This window comes from Hypanus sabinus, chromosome 12, assembly GCF_030144855.1.
Source record: "Hypanus sabinus isolate sHypSab1 chromosome 12, sHypSab1.hap1, whole genome shotgun sequence".
NCBI classification, from domain to species: Eukaryota; Metazoa; Chordata; class Chondrichthyes; order Myliobatiformes; family Dasyatidae; genus Hypanus; species Hypanus sabinus.
This window is the reverse complement of record NC_082717.1, coordinates 61,611,568-61,633,927: the sequence shown is the minus strand read 5'-3', so window position 1 is coordinate 61,633,927 and position 22,360 is coordinate 61,611,568. Positions and strand designations below refer to the sequence as shown.

Below are 22,360 nucleotides of genomic sequence, written 5' to 3'. Positions count from 1 at the left end.
AATCAAGTCTTGGATTGACTAATTTAACATGTAATTCAGTACATTTAATTTTGGATATCCTAAGAATATGTTTCCCCCATTATTCATAGTCACCTTACTTAACATTCCTAAAGCACAAAAAATTTTGTCCCAAAATTCAGAAAAATGGAAGACTACTTAACCAAAATACCTTCCCTGCAAATGTCACTAGAACAAAACTTCTATTGAAAATAAATGGAAACAATGCAGATAACTAAAATTCTTGCAGTCTATAAAGTTGCAATTCCACACAGACAATTTGGATCTCTCCCAAATATTCTAGTACAATCAGGGTCTATGTGAATTGCAAGTACAGCTGTGAACTTCTTTCATTTTTGAGCCGTAATGAAGAGTCAGAATATCAGCCACATGCAAGAGTTCTGAAAATATTCAACTTAATGCATACATTCTGCAGAAACTCTTGCAAATTAGTTATTTTATACTGAGACCAGGGAAATGGGTGGAAAATAGGTTCTTTTCAGTTTTGCCTTCTGAGATGCTGGCAGTTGAGGATTATAAATGACTGACACCATCATAGAATGAGATACTGCATGGATGATGACGTCGCCTCAGGCCTGAGAGGCCAGCGTCGGGCAGTTTCATGCCTTACAAGGTGCAGGACGAAAGACTGTGTGGCGTGCCACTCCTCACACAGACATTTCGCAGTATTTTTTTTTCTTTATTTTACAAGGTTGAGTTGCGAGCTCAACACTCAACCCCGCATGCATGGGAAGCATACTTGAGATTGGATTTGAACCTGGGAACCTCCATTCCGGAGTCCGGCACTCATGTCATTGCATATAACTGTGAGAAACGAAAAATCAGCATATTTTCAAAACAGAAGTTGGGAACAAAATATTACAAGTTCTGTAATTTAGAAATAAAAATGCTGGTAAACCATAGTAATCGATTTGTCAAGAACACATACAGAAAGGATAAATGAAAACACCCTTTGCTTGTGTATTCTTGGAAACTGCGGGTCCCTAAGTTGTCAACTCCCTCACAACTCAACACACACAGCTTTGCCCCAAAACTCAGAAAAATGAAAGGCTACCTTAAGTTCCAGACTGCCTTGATCATTTCTCACATACTACACACTTAATAAAAGGTCACGAATAAGAAACGAAGTTGGTCAAATTTATCAAACAGTATTCCTGTCTCACTATATAGCTGGGCTCTATATCTGCTGCATCCAAAGAGATGTATTGGTGAAACCACAGCTTGAGGCCTGCTTTTTAAAACAAGTAAAGCACAAGAAGCCTGGGTGGAAAGGACATCGGTGAGGTACACTTTAAAGGCACAAGAAGTTTGAAGAACTACGCCAGTAGGTCTTTCGTAGTACCTTAGCAAATCTGGGAAATGCATATAAACCATATCATCAAAATGGTTTTCACTGGGAATCAAAAGTGGGTCATTACTAATTAGCCAATTGCTTTTTTCCAGTGCAGCTGAAATATGTTTTTGGGGTATAAAGATGATTGAGGCAAGACTGTGGAATATGAGAGGTAATTCTAAGCAGAATACATCTATAAGGTACACTTGAAGAAAAAACACAAATGAAAATAGCAATGATAGGGATGACAGACAAGAAAGTATATTGGAGAAAGTAAAAAGCCTGCTTACCAATCCTTCATTTGGTTTGATGTTTACCAACTGAACTTCCTCGAGGCAAGCACTCTGGCTCAATAATGGATCTGAAGTTGATCTAATTGTTTGATCACAAATACCATGAAGAACTTTACACTGGAAAAAAAAATAGGATTATGATGTATAGCTGAAGCAGACCAAGAACAAATATCCTAATAGAATCAGGAGGGGGAGAAAAACCTTCAAAGACTAATATAATTTAGTAAAATGTAGCTGATTGATTTTCCCCATTAAATCTGCTGGCTTGTAGTTTTATAGACAATAGGTGCAGAAGTAGACCATTCGGCCCTTCGAGCCTGCACCACCATTTTGAGATCATGGCTGATCATCTACTATCAATAGCCTGTTCCTGCCTTGTCCCCATATCCCTTGATTCCCCGATCCAGAAGATACCTATCTAGCTCCTTCTTGAAAGCATCCAGAGAATTGGCCTCCACTATCCTTCCGAGGTAGTGCATTCCAGACCCCCACAACTCTCTGGGAGAAGAAGTTTTTCCTTAACTCGGTCCTAAATGACCTACCCCTTATTCTCAAACCATGCCCTCTGAAACTGGACTCTCCCAGCATCTGGAACATATTTCCTGCCTCTATCTTGTCCAATCCCTTAATAATCTTATATGTTTCAATCAGATCCCCTCTCAATCTCCTTAATTCCAGCGTGTACAAGCCCAGTCTCTCTAACCGCTCTGCGTAAGACAGTCCAGACATCCCAGGAATTAACCTCGTGAAGCTACGCTGCACTTCCTCTACAGCCAGGATGTCCTTCCTTAACTCTGGAGACCAAAACTGTACACAATACTCCAGGTGTGGTCTCACCAGGGCTCTGTACAAATGCAAGAGGATTTCCTTGCTCTTGTACTCAATTCCCTTTGTAATAAAGGCCAACATTCCATTAGCCTTCTTCACTGCCTGCTGCACTTGCTCATTCACCTTCAGTGACCGATGAACAAGGACTCCTAGATCTCTTTGTATTTCTCCCTTACCTAACTCTACACCGTTCAGATAATAATCTGCCTTCCTGTTCTTCCTCCCAAAGTGGATAACCTCACACTTATTAACATTAAATGCCATCTGCCAAGTATCTGCCCACTCACCCAGCCTATCCAAGTCACCCTGAATTCTCCTAACATCCTCATCACATGTCACACTGCCACCCAGCTCAGTATCATCAGCAAATTTGCTGATGTTATTTTCAATGCCTTCATCCAAATCGTTGACGTAAATTGTAAACAGCTGTGGTCCCAATACCGAGCCCTGCGGCACCCCACTAGTCACCACCTGCCATTCCGAGAAACACCCATTCACTACTACCCTTTGCTTTCTATCTGCCAACCAGTTTTCTATCCATGTCAATGTCTTCCTCCCGATGTCCTGAGCTTTGATTTTACCCACCAATCTCCTATGTGGGACCTTATCAAATGCATTCTGAAAATCGAGGTACACTACATCCACTGGATCTCCCCCGTCCAACTTCCTGGTTACATCCTTGAAAAACTCCAACAGATTAGTCAAGCATGATTTACCCTTGGTAAATCCATGCTGGCTCGGCCCAATCCTATCACTGCTATCTAGATATGCCACTACTTCATCCTTAATAATGGACTCTAGCATCTTCCCCACCACCGATGTCAGGCTGACAGGTCGATAGTTCTCTGTTTTCTCCCTCCCTCCTTTCTTAAAAAATAGGATAACATTAGCCATTCTCCAATCCTCAGGAACTGATCCTGAATCTAAGGAACATTGGAAAATTTGTTTGCTGTCCTCTAATATTTTCCTACTAAATAAATTTATGTATCATAAAATGTAGAAGCAAGCAACTGGACTGGACTCGGATTTGTAAAGGTGCTTTAATTACATTAAGCTACTAAAACCAGAGGTAAAGCAAAGTTGGCGTGTTATGCTGTTTTCAGCCTGATGCTGTAACGGGAAGAAGATGAGATTGAAAATGTTCATCAAAATCATCCAGGAGGTATCACAAATTTGAATTCCATGTGCCAGATTTAATACTTCAGATAATCTTCCAAATTAAAACAAACATCCTGCAAGTTCAGAAAGGCAGGCTAGGCAAAGCTAAATTTGAAAAGTACATAATATTTCAATTTTGTAAAATAAATTTGGACTATTAATATAGCATGCCTTAACTGTAAATTCCCAATGTAAAACAATCATGCCATCTTCAAGTAGCATAATAGTATGATTGCTTAATTTCTTTAACTAAATCCAATGACTTTACAATTAACTATTGTTATTTTAAAGCAGCTACAATTTTATTGTGAAGCACACAATTTAAAAATATCAATATGCTTTTGAAATTCACTAGAAAATAAGAGTATAGAATTAGAGATCAGGAACTAGGATCAACCGTTAAAATATGACTGAGATTTTCTGCTACTTAGAACACCAACAGGAGAAACTCTATCAAGTATTGCTGATAGATGGGTTTACCAAATTGTACTGCACACAATGTGGAATGGGCAACTTGTAATATATTTGTTAATGTTGGGAATAGTTGGTCTTTGTTGTGGAGGAGTTAATTGGTAGTAGAAATCACATGGGCTTACCAAGGGTACTTTCTCTAAATGTAGCCAGAATTCAAGCTGATATGTGAATTTCCTTGCTCTCCAATTGCTTCAACTTGTGGGACAAGGGTACATTGTTTGTTTTACCTCAATACTTAACATTGGAAGTGCAAATAAATAGAATGAACACTTACAACATTAATAACACGATCTTCCATTTCAAAAACAGTGAAGTCCTGGAATAAAAGTGAACATGAAATAAAAATTAGTGAAAGCATATTGAAATAAAAAGCCATAAGTTTTAGACCACCAAAAAGGTTCTATTAACTCTGTCATTCATTATTATATAGAGCAGTTTTAACAGTCATCCTAAATTAGTCCTTGCAATTTCCCAACTAATTTTCCTATTCCTCAGCTTACTTTAACTGGCTCTTGTGAAAGGAATATCGTGGTGCAAAGATTGTAAGTATGAACATTGGCAGTAATTCAATATTTCAAAGACAATTTCAAACAATTGTTCAAACTTGAGGGAGCAAGGAGTTGATAAAATACTATTTTGGAGAGGTTGGTAAGACGATCAAGAGCAGGACCATGGTGGTGTCCAAGTAGATTTTTTTGTTTAGAATTCAGACAAGTCATTTACATGCTTCAAATATGACCTACTAAAAATTAACTGGACACGAGACCATACTCATTTACATACATATACACCTTGATGTTCCTTACTCAAGAGTTCTATCAAGGAAAACAATTCATAATGCCATGGAAATTCACTTATTGGTAAATCTAAGAATATTGAAATGCTCTACCTAAGTGACTCACATTTTGTACACATGTTCAGTTCACTGGACGCTGATGACCTTATAACAGTAGTTTCAGAGTTATAGTGCCATTGAGCACAGAGATAGATGTTGTGTCACAAACAGTCCATGCCAACCAAGATTCACATTTGCCAGGATATGGTCCATATCCCTATAACCCTTTCCTGTCCATCTACATGTTTAACACGCATGTTTAGTAGTAACATTTCCAACACAAAAATACCGAAGATCGCAGATCGAACAGCGACAAGGGACAGACATAGTCAGTTAATGTTTCAAGGCCATGACCTTTCACCCATTTCCTCTCTGCATAGATGTTGCCTAGCAAAACAAATAGCTGAAGCATTTTCTGATTTTATTTCATATTTCTAGAATCTGTTGTCTTTATGTTTTAATATGTTTAATGGATGTAAAATGAAAATTAAAATATTTTAGGAATATGATTGATACAAGCTTCTTTTAATGAACTCTCTACTAATTAGCATACAATTCAACTCTAAAGATAGCATCATCGGTATAATGTTAACATATGCACTCTATCAAAGGCAGCCTTCATTTCCCTCTCCAGCCATCTATTTCCATTCCTTCCAAAAATTCTCAGTGGAATATTACATGTCTGCATTGCAAATGAACATTGTTCCAAGCAACTTTGATATCCAAACAGATGATGTATCTATTAATAAAACAATTTCATTAGTCAAACATGCATTAAAACCACCCTGTTATACATCCTCTAACTGGTTATTTTACAGACCACACTCTCACCCCCCACCCCACCCTTCCATCTCATCCTGGCTCTCCTTCAGCCAACAGTATTTCAGAGTTCAAAACAGTTATTGGCATAGTGCCTGAATTTAGCAACCCCACTAATTTTGTAAAATGTATTGAAAAATAAATGATGGTGTACGACTCCTTCAAACAATGTCAAAATATGTTCCTGTCCAGATTTGAGATTCGTCCAATTGTTTCTATCCAATGATTCTTGGCCCATTATAACAATTAAAATACTTTCAAAGACATGCTTGTATTAAATAATTCTATAAGCCCATTGACATTATTTACACAATACATGCCACTTGAACCAGATTTCCAGGAAAATTCCATTGAATAAATGTTAGTGTTCCATGAGCAGTCCTTTTTCTGCATCAAAACTAAATTAGAAACTCGTGCTGTAAAGCATTAATGCCAAAAAACTGCTCTAGACAACTTTAGCAGTCAGCAGGATTTCAACAATCTGCCAAATTTCCTCTGGGCCATTATAGCCATGTGCCAAATGCAGGCTAGATGTTTTTTTCCACCAGAGATTAATACAAACATCATGCTTTGATCACTTTTGGCACTGAGATGAGGGAATATGCATACAATTATGGCTATCTTCTCACAAGGCTCTTTCCCTATCACTGCAGTACATGTTTAGAAGACTTAAAAGAAATAACTGACTTTAGATAAAAATTTAAATACTGCTTAAATATTTAAACATTCTTCCAGTAAGATGGCAACGTGCATTGTTGCAGCGGCTTCTCTAGGTTCAACAAATGGTGCAAATGTGTGCGTGTGTGTTTCAAACACTGTAAGACCTTGTTGGACACTGGTAATATAATATAGGGCAAGTCTAGCTCATTGGCGAGACAGCCAGCCAGGGTGCTGCGCGAATTATGCACTCGTGCCATGGTGTCGTCTGTTACAGCCACCCAGGGGAGGACGTGCTGAGCTTGGTGTGGGAGAGAACAGAAGCACAGCTGATGTACTGGAAATATCATCCATGCTGGGTTAGGGACTGGCCCCTCGAGGTGTTGCTCTACAGTGTGTTTTTTCCCAATTCTGAGATCGCTACAAACATGCTTTGATCACTGAGAGATGTGGGAATATGCAGTACAATTATGGCTACCCTTTCACAAGGTTCTTTCTCTATTACTGCACTACATGGATAGAAGAAGACTCTGCAGAAGGGAAGCCAGATTGCCAGTGGCTGACCCAGCGTGAGATGAAGAAATGCTGCGTACCTGTTCTTGCAGAAACATGGCTCCAGGTCAACATCCCATGTATAATCATTCTTAGGTCATCCCACTCAGGGACTTGTGCCAACACTTTTTTTCTGTGGCTGTATTATTTTTGTGACTGCATGTGCTGTCACAACTACCTACATGTGCTGTGTGTGACGCTATGCTCTGTGATTTGCACCTAGGCCCTGGAGGAACTGTGTTTCATTTAGCTGTATAATTGGGTATGGCTGAATGACAATTGAGCTTGAACTTGAAATACTTCTCCATTGCACTGTATGAAAAACTCAACACAGAAATAATATTTAGAATGATTTCCATAACAGGTCAGGTTTATGATTTGAATATAGAATGACAAGTATCAAGACCAAGTTGGTAAATGCTTTTCATGGTGTATCACAAGGGATTGAAGTGAATAATAATAAAAAAAAGTCAGGATGGACAAAATGGGAAGGATGTGACTCCAGTGTGCTACCAAAGATCCCAGGTCAATACATACAATATGCTGGAGGAACTCAGCGGATTGTGTGTATTGCTCTAGATTTCCAGCACCTGCGGTATCTCCTGAATGCAAGATCCCAGTCAATATCCTTATCATAAAAGTGATGTGGACAGGGAAATAGCATATTTTTTCCATCATTGCTATTTGAAACTAATAAATCTAGAACAATGAAATGACTAACAGTAGCGGTGACTTAAATATCAATCCAAAATCTATAGGCCCACATTACCATGGCATTCTTTGTGCAAGTAGATATGGTTTATACATTAATATTTTATAATTTCTAATATATTAAACAGTAGATGCCAGTCCCTTAGCAAGGAAGCTAGGGTGTCATTGCATCATTGATCAGCAAGATAAATCATTTCAAGGTGGTACATGCAGGTTAACATAATATTTTAAATCAGCCTCTTCAGAAGTAGATAAAGAAACTACAGGCATTTGGTACAGCAAAAATCAGTCATCCAATCAAAAAAATTGCTAAAAGTGGGAAGAAATGACAAATAAATTACCTGCACAAGACTGTCATGACTAATAGGACTGTAGTGACCATATATGGTGTTGGGGGTAGGGGGGGGGGATGACAAACAACTTTACCCTGGCTTGCTACAGCAACATCTTTTGAAGAAGGCTGCTCACAATGACAAATGCCAGAGCAATGAAGTATTAATTCACACTGAACAAGTCACAAACCTTTCCTAGGTTCTTGTATTTGCAGGAGAGATCAGCACAATTGAGAAATTGTATCCCAAGCCAACAGAACATTGTTTCCTTCCAGACTGAAAGAAATGCCGACCTGACACTCATACAAACCTTACAGGAACAGCTGAAGAACATTCCATAGAATTCAACTCACTTGTCAGAACAGAATTCAAAACCTGCTACAACTTCAACACATTATCTGTTGAGGAGAATAAATTGTCTTGATAAAACTAAGCACTATTGAGAAACTTAACAACATGGAGGGCAGATCCCTATGCCCACGGGTCTAATGAATAAGTTGTTCCTAATCTCATCAATATAACTTTTGTTATCAGTTCTTTTAAAGGTAACTACTACACTGAGAAACCAATAGGCAACCTTAAATATCAGAAGGCACACAGCAAAGCTACACAGATAACAGACAAGACCTAATTGTTACCCATTATTGGCAGAGAACATTGGCTTGTGATTGAGCCATTTTCCTTGAACACCAGTTTCTGGAATTTCTTAACTGAGAAAGAAATATTAAGTTGCTCTTACTGGGTAACATCGTCCTTCTGAGCCTGTATATTGATTTTACACAGTACACTGGGACAAAAAGATTCAACTGGTATTTTTTTCTTTTGATTAACAAAGCCTCATTTCATGATGGAATTTCTACTTCAAGTTTAAGCACTTTCTGAAGGACAAAAAGAAATTCTCAGAAAATCACGGCAACTGCTCAGGTATACTTCACTTTTAGCTGCAAGTACAAACTAACTTGTTCTTATGATGCTTTTAAAAAGTTTCGAACATAGGATTAAAGCATACCATTGGATCATTTCTTTGCGGCAACTGATAACTTACAATGCCTTGAAAAAAATCCAAAAGAAATCAGAATTATAAGCAAAAATCTCTGTTCATTTGAGGACACGTTACTATATTTGTCTGGAAGCAATGATAAAAGAATAGATTTCTCACTTCCTTAGTTTCTCCACACCAGTGCCCACCCCAAATGTGACCCTGTGCAAAACCAGATTACTAAATCAGACCTGTTGAACAATGGTTGTCAAATCCAAGCACAGCTGTATAATCTTGTTTTTCATTATTGAGTAATCACTGATTCCTGTAAAAGGTGATCTGCAATAAAATAAAATTTTTTTAGAAAATCATGCAAGCAATCTCTCTATAAAACTTATTATACAGATGCTTATACCAGTATTGCTTTGAACTCATTTGAATGAGTTACGTGCAGTTTCAAAAACACATCCAAATAATAACATTGGCAAAAATTCAATAGAAACAAATCAGTTTAAGTAGATATTTGGTACAAAATATAATCATGTAAATTGAATTTAGTGAATAATTTGATATATTGAATGAAAAGAGTAAACAATTGACATTTTGGGCCAAGGCCATTCTTCAGACTGAAGGAAGAGGAAAGATGCCAGAATAAAAAGGTGGGGGGAGGGAAGAGAGGTTTACTGGAAGATGATAGGTGAAGCCAGGTGGGTAGGAAAGGTCAAGGGCTGGAGAAGAAGGAACGTGATAGAAACATAGAAAACCTATGGCACAATAGGAGAGAAGAGTGGACAATAGGAGAAAGAGAAGGGAGGAGGGGACCCAGGAGGAAGTAACAGGCAGTTAAGAAGAAGTGAAAGGTCAGAGTGGAGAATAGAGGAAGCGGGGACAATTTTTTTTAAACCGGGAAAGAAAATTCGATATTCAAGCATCACAGCCTGGCATATTGGATTGGGAATGGGAATGGGAATGCTTGGCCACCGGAAGTCCTGTTTGTACCAGATGGTGCAGAGGTGTTCGCTGATGTGGTCCCCAAAATTTGTGGTGTGTTTCACCAATGAAGAGGAGCATCAGACTCAGACAACCCCAGCTGATAGGCAGGTGAAGTACTGCCTCGCCTGGAAGAACTGTTTGGGGTCCTGAGTGGAGGTGAGGGAGGGGGTGCATGGGCGGGTGTAGCACTTTGGTTGTTTGCAGGATTAAGGGAGATTAGTGAGGAAGGACGATTGGATAACGGAACTGCAGAGGCAGTGATCCCTGCAGAAAGCGGAGGGGGGGGGGGGGGTAAAGATATGTTTAGTACCAGGATCCCTTTGGAGATGAAGGAAGTTGCAGTGGGTAATGCTTTGGATGCAAAGAACAGGGCTGTTATGTACCTAATAAAACTGACTGGGCCTAGTGCAGTCAGTGCAAAAAAGATATTGCGACCAACAGATCCGTAGCACAAAAGTTTATACACTAAAATGAAGCAGAGCTGATACATTAACTGAAAGATTTATAGTGCAGTCTCTTTCAAGATATGATTAGCTAACTGAAGCAGCCTACATCAATCTGTTTTGGACTTCACCTGGGCATACACATCAATGGATGAAGCATGCAATTTCCATAAACTTGATTATCATGATAATTAAAAAATGGACAACAAGCATGAGCAATTGTGAGGAAGACCAGATGATAACAACTCCCATTCTAAAGACAAATCAACGAAGAAAACTGCCTCATCTCTTTTGTAATTGTAAATTGGAACCAAAGGTAAAAATGATACAGAAATTCAACATGATTCCTGTAACTGGCACACTTCCACCATTGTTGAACTATCCAAAACTGATTTTTAGTAGATACAACGCACACAAAATGCCGGTGGAACACAGCAGACCAGGCAGCATCTATAAGGAGAAGCACTGTCAACATTTTGGGCCGAGACCCTTCGTCAGGACTAACTGAAAGGAAAGATAGTAAGAGATTTGGAAGTAGTGGGGGGAGGGGGAAATGATAGGAGAAGACCGGAGGGGGTGGGATGAAGCTAAGAGCAAGAACGATGATTGGTGAAAGTAATACAGAGCTGGAGAAGGGAAAGGATCATGGGACGGGAGGCCTCGGGAGAAAGAAAGGGGGCGAGGGAGCACCAGAGGGAGATGGATTAGTAGATATGTTACTTTGCTCAAAATTTGTCCTCGTTTTAGAACCAAATGCTATTGTGAATATGATGCACTTTGTAGAGTTTTAATACAAATGCAAATGGTTAATTTATTTTACTGTGTAGTCAAGAAAGTGTTTAGAGCATAGAAATAGACAGCCTTCAATGTCCCAAGAATGGTCCAACAGGCAAGGCTTTAGAGTAACAACTGCAATCATAATTCCCTCCTCTTTACCCTGGGATTCTCCGATCAATTCTCATCAGAATGGGAAAGCTTCCCGGTTCCTCAGCAGGAAGTGATAACATTCAGAAAAAGGAAAGTCACTTGATGCTAACTTCAGTAGCAATGAAAAACATGACAATAAAACAAAAACAAATTACAAGTGGACAACAGGTTGGCAAACCAAGTACACTTGACGTGCTGTAAGAAACACACCATTCAGAATGATAAATGAAATAATGAAAAGGAGGATTTCAAGACCAGCAATTGCAGAGAGAGTTTTCACAAATGTAGACAAGGGTAAGTGTTCATATATTTAAGTAGTAGTAAAGCAATAAGGAACTAGTTTTTGGAAACTGCTGTTGACTAATGTTAAATTAAGCTTATACAAAGTATACTGCAGATGCTGGGGTCAAATTAACATGTACAAACAAGCTGGAGGAACTCAGCAGGTCGGGCAGTATCGGTGGAAATGAGCAGTCAACGTTTCCGGCTGCCCGACCTGCTGAGTTCCTCCAGCTTGTTAAATTAAGCTTAGTCCCCCAACCACCCTTATCCCTTAATCAGCAGCACTTGCAGCAGTGTTTAATGTAGGGTACATTTAATACTGTCTTACTTATTGTGAGTGACAGGCTCTGGCAGATTCAAATAGTTGAAAATTAACCAAACATGAGTGGATCTTAACTGACATTATAAATACAACAATGATTGTCCAAGATGGTACCAGGAATTTAAGGATACATTTTGAAGAATAATGACGTGATGCATTCGGTAGAATTTAAATGGTTATGTTTTGAATCAAAATATTACATTGACATCCCCGGCAGTTAGAGAGCAGAGCATTTTAAGAGATAGAAATCTAAACCCCTTTCACGATTGCCAATTGATGGGATCTTAACTGTTCATTTTAAACTTTGAAATTGAAGTTCATTTCAGTTTGATAAGTCAACATCAGCTACATTCTCAAAAAAAAATTGATAAAAGCCCACATTGCTTTTACATCTCTTATACAGGAATAAAATCTATCAATTGTTGGCCATTAACTTCAACCAATTCCAGAGCAACTATCATTTTCACAGTATCCAGTAGGACACTAGTTTACATTAACTCTTAGCTTACCTGTCCAGCCAAGCCAACAAAGCCTTAGCAGCAGCAATGAGGTCCACAACTGAGGTAAGGAATTCATTGGGAGGTTTGCGTGAAGTTGCACCATCATAAGTAACACCTTTTCTTCTTGCACTGATAAAATTCTGCAGGCCACTTGTTGTAATCCGTAATTTCAGGGCCAAATTCTTCATACTTTCTGTTTCCAAACCAAAATTCTACAATTGAAAAAACAAAAAAAAAGTCAAAAAGACCTTGAATTTCCAAATCTTCCTTGGACATGAGGGTGGAGCCAGAGCACATTTAAGAACGGGAACAGAACCAGCTTAGCAACTGCAGTTAGTTGTAGGGAAGCTTTCATTAGAGACAAGATAGACAGCAAAGTTAATTGACATTGGAAAGGCATAGCTAATGAAAATTGAATCAATCAGAGAAGGTTTGCATTATTGTAATGGAGTTCTCTGATTAAGCAATGGTGAGTATTGAAGGCAAGACAGTGCAGTTGTGTTTTATTAATGGACTGTTCAAACCATTTGATAACATACCACATTAAAGACGTTAACAAGTGTAAAACTATGGGAATAAAGAGATAGTAATTGTTTTTAATTAGGAGACAGGAATATTGTGCAAGGATGTTTTTGTCAAGTGAAAGGAAGTATTCTGTGATGTTCACCAGATTAGCAGTGCTCCTTTTGACAGACAGAAAAAGCAGGTCTTTAATGCAAGAGCAAAACTTCAAATTCTTATGATAATAACTAGAGTAGGAAATAAGATTGCAAATGGTGAGAAATAGAAAATGGACTTTAGAGCAAGATAAATTGATGCAGGAGTAAAGTGGTAGATTTTTGGAGTGCTGGTAAGATGTGAAGATGCATGTATATGCAAGAAGGGCCAGATAGCCTTATCCAGTTGCAGTTCTTATCTAAATAGCTTTGTACTATGAAAGATAATCGATACTTAGGCACATACATGTAGCTAGGGTGCCTACCTGTGCATAGTACTGTAGTAGTTTTATGTAATATGCTGTCATGACATATATGAGTGATGATAAATCTGATTCTGATTTGGGTCTCCATTGTGAAATGAGTGGGAACGGGGCAGAGAAAGGAAAATTATGGTTGGGGAAAGGGGGGGGGGGATAGGGGAGGGAGCAGCAAGCACCAGAGAGATTCTGTAATGATCAATAAACTAATTGTTTAGAATCAAATGACCTTGCCTGATGTCTCAGGGCTGGGTGTGTTTGCACCCAAGCCAATGGGGCTTGGCACTCCTCCTCTACCACTTATGAGAGAGTGAGAGTGAGAGTGAGAGTGAGAGTGAGAGAGAGTGAGAGTGAGAGTGAGAGAGAGTGAGAGAGAGAGACACACACACTCATTTACGTATTCACACACACATACAATTTCTACACAGTACTGTATGTGGATAAAAATCCTTGAAGATAAGAATACATGAGACTTACAGGAGAAAAATTCTAATGAGAATGCATTGCTTCATCAGAATTTTTAAAAACAAGGAAAGGTTAACTTTAAGACAGATACTTCAGCTACAGTAAAATGTGTAATCATTAGGTAAATCTATTTTCCAGTATGCAACTCAGAAGGAAATTTTGTTTGATGATATACCTTCTTTATGCATTGTTTTTGTAATGACTGCTACTGCAAATACTCCATATGAAAGAAACTGCAGAATGCCAGTCGCTTTCAAGCCAATCAGACCAGTTCTCTGAAAGTATTGGCAGCAGCAATTCTCGTCTCTTTCGGCCACAGAAATTTGCTCCAGAGAAAATACTACATTTCATTTAAATCCCATTCCCCACTGGTGTGCTCTGATGATCTGGTCATTACTGTTCATCAGTATTTTGTAAAACCATCAGCTGGAGGACTGACTGTGCATTATATCTATCTACTTCAATATGTAAATGATACATTGCACTGTCCAGAGGACACAAAACAGCCCGGTGATTGTAATTCCACCCGTTAATATAAACCGGACAGTGACAGGGAGGATCAAAATGCAGTCAAACTATGCTCAGATTGTTCAGAAATCTCACTTAGCACCTTGCTTTCCGGCTGATGCTCCGATTCAATTCACCAAGGCCCTGCTTCCTGCACTCACATTCAACTTGCCACTGTTTGTTTTCTCACACTCTTCCAATATCATCTGAGTCACTAAGTGTATTGCTCTGCTTACCATTTAAAAAAAAATTAATTAAAAGTGAGTTGGAAAGTTCAGTCCAGAAGGTGGATCTGTATTCACTGGAGTTTAGAAGAACGGGGTGCGGAGGTGGGGTTAGAGCTCAATGAAATCTATTGAATATTGAAAGGCCTAGATAAAGTGTACATGGAGAACATATTTCCAATAGTGGGATCAGAAGGCAGCTCCAGAATAAAAGGAAGTCCCTTTAGAACAGATAAAGATATTATCTTTAACCAGAAGGTAGTGAATCTGTGGAATTCATTGCCACAGACAGCTGTGCAGGCCAAGTCATTAGGTATATTTAGTGCAGAGGTTGATAGGTTCTTCATTAGTGAGGCCAAAGGTCACAGGGAAAATCCTGGCGAACAGGGGTGAGGGAAAAATGAATCAGCCAGGACAGAATGGCAGAGCGAAGTCAACGGGTCAATTAGCCAAATTCTGCTTTTAGGTCTTACGGTCTAAATTCTGCGAAAGACCGGAGAATGACAGATTAATGCAGTTATATTGTACATAGAAAATAAATTCATGTGTCAGCAAAATATAGGTTTGATATGCAGCACAATATGCCAGATGGTGTGTACAACATATTAATACAAACTGGTCTAAGCATGGAAGTTACCTGGAGGTTTATGTCAGATTTGAGCACACCCAACATGAATTGAATACTGAGGTAACCGGTTTGTAGGATGAAAACTGCACAAGCTGCTACATTATATAACAAGCTACATTCAGAAGTTTGCAAATTAATTGCTTATGGTGGAGCAGTAGGTGCAATGCTAAAATGCATGTGTAATAATTTTTTTTACATTTCCATGAAGAGTTATTATTAGCAGCTGAAATTTCAAACATTCCACAATGATTACTGTGGTGCCAACACACACAAAAGCAAATGTGAATTGAAGGTCTGACGCAAAAGTAGTAAAATCAAGATCTCACAACTACCAAACGCTGATTGTTTAATAAACAGAAGTGATCCCTGAACTCCTATAACACTTCTGAGATAGATTTCCTAGGCATTGCAAAGCAGTGGATATGAGCAACACTCTCCACAAGGTTCTCCAAATCTACTGGCAGGATAATCAAATCAACGTTAGTGCCCTCTCACAGACTTGCATGCCAGCTATAGGTCTAATTATATTCCATCTGCTCTAATACCTGGACTACAGCATCTGTATTCCAATACCGAACTTCTGAAACAAGCAGTGACTATTCCAAAATCATGGTAAGAGATTTAAGGTTGATAGCTAAAGGGATTCATTCTCAAAGCCACAATACAAGGAGGACAAGGAATTCCAATGAAATATGGTGGAACTAATATCCCACCTCCCAAACCAAGCAGTCCATTAAGCACTACCAGCCACGCATTAGGAAGAGTCTGGCGACCCATATCATGCTCATGGCATTTTGGAATCACAGAAATTGGAACAAGTACATCCTTGACATTGAGGGACTGCTCCAGAATAAGGGAAGAAAATCTGCTGGAGAACCTCAGTGAATCAAGCAGCATCTGTGGGGAAAATAACTGCCAAGGTTTTGGGATGAAACCCTGCATCAGAACTCCAGAAGAATGAGAATTCTTGTTTAGTAAACAAAAGCACATGTGATACTAGGAACATCAACAACCTGTAAATGAAGGAAAAATAATTTCCAGTTCCTCTCCCTCTATTCTGATATTGCCTTTCTTTCTCCACTTTTCTACAAGCTTTAAACCTCAGGAATTTTGGAGTCTTCCAGAATCCACACTATTCCCATCTGCCCACAATAGGTCCTTACCTTTCTATGCATTGCCGGTTTAGATGATTGTTCCTTAAACTTAGTGACTGTATCAGATTACAACACCTCCTCTGGCAGCAAGTTCCAGATATGAACCACTTTCTGTCTAAACAAAACCTCCCACTCAATTCATCCCAAAAACTCTTACCTATCATCTTAAACTTATCCCTCTTTTCTTTTTGATATTCATTTATCACGTGGGCGAAAAACCTCAAGCCAAGGTTAAATTGAAAAGGGATGAAACTCGGATGCATTGGACAATGGCTGGCCACATTAGGAACTTCTGTGTACACTGACCACTTTATTCCAGATTTACAAGAATAGTAATACCACCTTGTAATTTGCTGGTGTTCTTCCATCCAACCACTCATCCTCCAAGCCACAGTGCATTAATCTCTCTGAAGACCAGTTCTTTGTCTCCAAAGTCCATGAACCTTAACAGCCATCTCCATTGTTTTGCTGGACCCATGAACTGATAAAATTCTTCATAAATTACTTCCTATGCCTTATGTTTCACAGGCATCAGTTAGTGTCTGTCTATTTACTGAGAAGCTGAATTTATTAAGTAGATACTTCCATTTGAAAAATAAAGACCTAATATATAGTCACCTTGGAGCTCCTTGTCTGTACTAACTGTGACATCACCTTATTAACAAGCTCCTGCACCCAATTATGTGACCACACAGAGACTCATTCTGCCTCTGCCTGAGATGGAAGTTCTCTGAAAGTTTTGAACACCAATTCACAAGATTTTTATGCACAGAATTCTGATGCTGAGATCAACTATGAACTTCATTCTGCAAATTCAACACCTGCTCTGATTGACTGCTGCTGCATAGACTCCTGCTTATCACCTTCATACACTGTTACCTCTAACAAGATTGCAATGTTTGCAGTGTCTTTTTTTTTAAAAGAAAATCACAGAACTATGCATTTGTGCTAATGCAGCAGCAGTACCAAGAAAAAGAAATCTCAAAAACTGCTCAGTTTTGAAAATAACAGTAATAAGACTTACAACTGAAAAGCAATAATGAAGATAACTTGACAAGATTCCAGATATTTTCAACATATAATATACTTTGAACATTAATAAGTGCCTGGAATTACAATACTTAAATAGCTCCATTTCTGTGAAGTGCAAGAATTGGTTAGGATTGAATATGTTCATTCTCAGTCTTGTGAAAATTATTGGCTTGCGTTTGATTTGTAAGCACAGAGAAAAATATTTACAAAATGGGAGCAGAAATACTTATACCCTTTTGCAGTACATTTTTTTGAAGCTTTTATACAAAATAATCAGCTCAACATGGTGGGTGTTTCGATGATGAGTTTGGAACCTGGAGTCACTATCAAAACAATGGGTAGTCCAATTGTGACTGAAATAAGACATCACTTCATCAGGTGGCAAATCTTTGGAGTTTCCTAGCCAGAGACACGTGGAAGCTCAGTTATCAACTTCATTGAAACTAAGATCCGTCCACCTCTGGGTATTAAAGGAATTAAGAGATATGGAGAAAGCATAGAAAAACAGCACTGAAGAAATGCATCAGCCATGATCTTGATAAATGACAGAAAATGGTTAAGGGTCAGATAGCTTACTTGTGTTCCCAATACTCAAGTTCCTGTAGCATTAACGATTAAGACAATATACAATCCAAGTATTCATCTATTGATGCAGCTTTCAGCAACCACTATGAGCCAAGGAATTAGCTGGAAAGAACGCTAATCTCAAGGCACTCTTATAAAAGTTTGAGTTTTTACTGGCAGAACAGAGGGGAAAAAAGAGAGTAAAAGGTCTGCCAGATAGTATAACAGGAATACCAGAGACAGAATCCAAGCAGACAGTTAGCTTTTTTTAGTGAAGGAACCAGAGTTATATTTAGCATGGCTGGTTTTTGTTTTAGTTCAAATGATGCATTTAAAGAGTAACTGATTCTACGATCCCAAACAGGAGAAAATACCAAAAGCATTCCAGCTAGAATAGTCTGCCCAATGCAGCAGTAACACTGGTTACATAGACACAGAAATATTTACCCACAGCATATACTTTTTATAGTTAGTGTCTCTGTTAAGTACACAACTATGCCTTGCATACATTTACCTTCTGATTCCTAAAATCCAAAGTAGCAGAACTTTTAAAGTAGCACTCACCAGTCTAATTACTGTGTACTGAAAATCCAAAGTAGAAACTAATAAATAAAATTACAACATTAAATCAATGCTTAAAAATATCTATGAAACTTCTAAATTTCTCTTATAAGGCCAAAAGGCCTCAGTTTGCGTGAATGAACACCTCTCTCATTTATTTGGTTAGATGGCTTGATTATTTCTTGCAAGACCTGAGGAGATAATGGGGTGCTACTGGATCAGTGGCTTTTTTCTTCATTTCTCCTTTTAAAGACGAGTTGTATAAAGGTCACCAGGATCCACTTCTCTACATTTCATGAAGTCATGTATAAAATTCATCCCCTCAGCCTCAGAACTAAATGTTCTGAAATCACAAGCAAACTAGTGAAAAGATCTGGCAAAATTGTCCCCAGTATTATCTTTCATATAGGAAAATCTCTTAACCACACATGCAAACCTCAGAAAATGTGGATGAGGATTTTTGGCACACAGAAAATAACATAACTGTGGTCATAAGACTTGAGAATAGACTTGCTCTCAATCTACAAAGATGGCTAGGTAAATAACAGATGATTATAGATTGCTTCTTTATAGTTAACATCTTCCCTCTGCAAAGGAAAAATCTAAAAATTCCACTGCAGTACTAACTAAGGATATGGAATGAAACAAAAGATTCCACTCATTGTTATACTGCACATCTTAAACCTCCAGTCGAGATAGCAAGATATGACTTTGACGCAACATTCATCAATAGTGTCAAAACTTTCAAACACATTTTGGCATGAGTTAGTCATTAAATGGGTCAAACAGTATCTCTCATTATAATTTAGTCCCAACCTATCAAAAGTATCAAAGACATAAACGGAAAAGATGCTGAAGACAATTCACATCCTAAGTATTTATATGCCAATTGAACCATTTCCATGTTCAACTTAAAAAAAGATTCACTCAATGTCAGTACAACAGATAAGCTAAGCTGATGTTCTGTTGGAGACAAACCAGCTTCTCAGAAGAACCCAAAGCCAAAAATTGAAATCACATTTCTGTTCTAGTACTATTCTTATCTCACCACACAAGTACTTTCCTTTTTACGTACCCTTGGGCTTCAGCCTGTGACAAATTTACCCACTGACCTTAAAGTCATCTTTAATAGGAGCAAATGTTCTCAACATATCCTGCTCAAATGGAAACAGAATCTGTGCTTTCAAATATGAAAATTTTTCCACATTCAAGAGCCAGCATCACTACTGTATCCAGCAAAACAATTGTTTGGGATGATTAGCATGCTTGGTGAACTTCCTCCACTTTCCTTCCTCTTCATCTTCTAAGCCATAAGAATGTTAAAAATAGTGTGGGCCACCCAAAGCAGAATGCATATAGATATTGTCTGTCTAAAGTTTTATTAAATTGTTCTCAGTGCATCTTTGGTATGCAATTTCCTGCCAGTGAGTCATGATGTTTACAGTGCATGCCACATTTTATTGTCCAGTGAGAACGTGTTCAAGCTAATAGCCTCCATATGTTCCATGTTAGACTTTAACTTGCGACATAAAGTTAGTTCTCATGTCATTTACCAAGGTGGTATTTTATTGCATAACATTATTTTCTCAGAGAGCTTTCCTTCTCTGGACTTCAACTCAATTGTTTACGGATGTTTTTAAGGAGGAGAATTTCCTTAAATTTCTTAAGCAGATTGCTGTGGGGCAAAAGTAGCAGGGAAGGAAGAAGTTATAAAAAAGTATTTACAACCCCTAATACAACACTACACATAAAATGCTGAAAAAAAAGAGGGAGAGGAAAACTGTGTGGGGAAAAAGGACTATGTGTATTTATGCTGTGCCTGTCACAGCCTCGGGATGTTGCATGACAAATATGAAGCATCTCTGGGGAATCATGTGACACTGAATAAACTGCAGCATCAATTGAGCAGTTACACTAGAATATGCAAATCTCTAGCAGTAAACATGGTTCATTAACTTTTTACTTCATGTCTACAAAAGGAATGTTGTATAGTCTAAACAGCTGGATAAAAGAGCAGGCCCAAGAAAAGTGGTACAGATACATCGTATTTTCAAAAATTCCAGAGACAGATTACACACAGGAAATTCTCCTAATATGTCAAATGTTAGGCTGAAGTAACCCAATGAGAACAACAGGTGATTTAAAGTCCATTTGACTGTTGAGTGAATAACTGCTTCTTAGCAAAACACTGGAACCTTTAAACCAAAGATTCCAATAGATGCCTGGATCAGACTGCTTGCAGCCTATGATGCATTTAGACCGGATTCAGAAAAAGGTGAGGACTGGGTTTGATTAGATAATGGTATGCTTCAAATTTAAAGAGTGTGCAAACATTTATTGCCTGATCTGCATGTTCACTATACAAAGACACTTGATGAACCAAACATCTTTAGATAAAGATTGCTGGTTGGCAGGTTAAACAAGAATCAAAGTACAATGTATAAATTATACAAACTTGAGATTCCTCTGCTTACAGGCAGCTACTGAACAAGAAATCCAAAAGGACACAATTTTAAAAAATGACCAATATCCAATGCACAGAGAGGGAAGAAAAACAGACCATGCCGACAATAAGCACGCATCAGCATTCTAAACAAAACGTGGCCCCATAGCTTCAATCTGTGAAAATCGCTATGAAGCCTGGAGACTTCATAGGAGTAGCCAGGGCATCACAGCTTCAGTGCCAAAAGTGAGTGGAGTAAAATGTTGCAAAGCAGAACCAGCCCCAACCCTCACCTCTTGTCCTGGCACTTTGCCTTTTTAGTCCATCTGGCCCAATGTTTAAACTGTCCAAGCACAGGGTAGTTCCCCATACTAGGGCCCAGGGCCTGCCAAAATGATACACTCTGGCCTAAGCCCCACGTTCCAGGCTGTGCGTAACGTTTCTAAATTGGCCTAGCACTTAGATTGATCCAACCTTGCTCCTGCTTTAGGTGGACGGGCTCCAAAACAACTCTTGTCCAACTTTTCTCCACTCCGTTCTCTTTATCTCCATCTCACACATTCCTCAACCTTGCTCCCACCACTTGAACACATCTCAACTACACTCAGACTGTTTTGCACCCATGCACCTCGACCCTACGATCAGCCTCTCCTTTTCACCTCTTCACTGTTACTGGTGATCATTTACCACAATTTTCCACATAGAATGTTATAATAGAGTATTTAGTCGTATTTCTTGCTTTGAAAACCACTAGTGAGCTGTTGCCCTCCTTCAGTAGTGCCATCTTAAACCTGAAGAAAAGGATTGCTTGAAAAGCATCATTCAGGATTAAGGAACAAGTAAAATCCACTAACACATCACAGCAAAACAGTCATAGATTTTAAGAACTGTTCAAAATTAAACATCACAGATTAAAATGTCAACTGCAGCACAATTCATACATGTGAAGTTTTGAATACAAGCTTACAAAAAAGGCTAATGGATTTAAGTTACTGTTAGCAGTATTTAACGTACTGTTAGCAGTCTACTCTATCAGATTATAAAGTGATGCAATGGAATTTAGATTTTCCAATCACTTGAATCAAACCAGTTTGAATCTGCAGTCTAATGCTGTTTCAATCAAGCCTGCTTAATTGGAGGATGGGTTCGGAAATCCAAGTCAATGCAGCTACTCATCAAGCACACTGAACTTCAACTGTTGACTGTATTTTGAATAATGTTCAAATTAAAACATGGATTGAATTCAACTGCAATTACAGCTTCCTATTAATGAAAGCAAGTGACCTTCTGATTTCCTCCTTTCATACAAGAAAAACAATTTACAACAATTGAGTTGAGTGGCTATCACTT

General features: G+C 38.5%; 1 protein-coding gene across 2 annotated transcripts in view; it reads right to left on the bottom strand.

Moving 5' to 3' along the window:
- Nucleotides 1–22,360, bottom strand: part of cnksr3 (cnksr family member 3) — a 108,951-nt gene that overhangs the window by 33,595 nt on the left and 52,996 nt on the right. For both annotated transcript variants that reach the window (XM_059986053.1, XM_059986054.1), the window contains exons 3-6: nt 12,466–12,668; nt 9,241–9,328; nt 4,379–4,420; nt 1,642–1,761 (exon numbers count right to left, since the gene is read on the bottom strand). In XM_059986053.1, the coding sequence (XP_059842036.1) occupies nt 1,642–1,761; nt 4,379–4,420; nt 9,241–9,328; nt 12,466–12,668 (453 nt within the window). The remainder of the gene's footprint in view (nt 1–1,641; nt 1,762–4,378; nt 4,421–9,240; nt 9,329–12,465; nt 12,669–22,360) is intronic.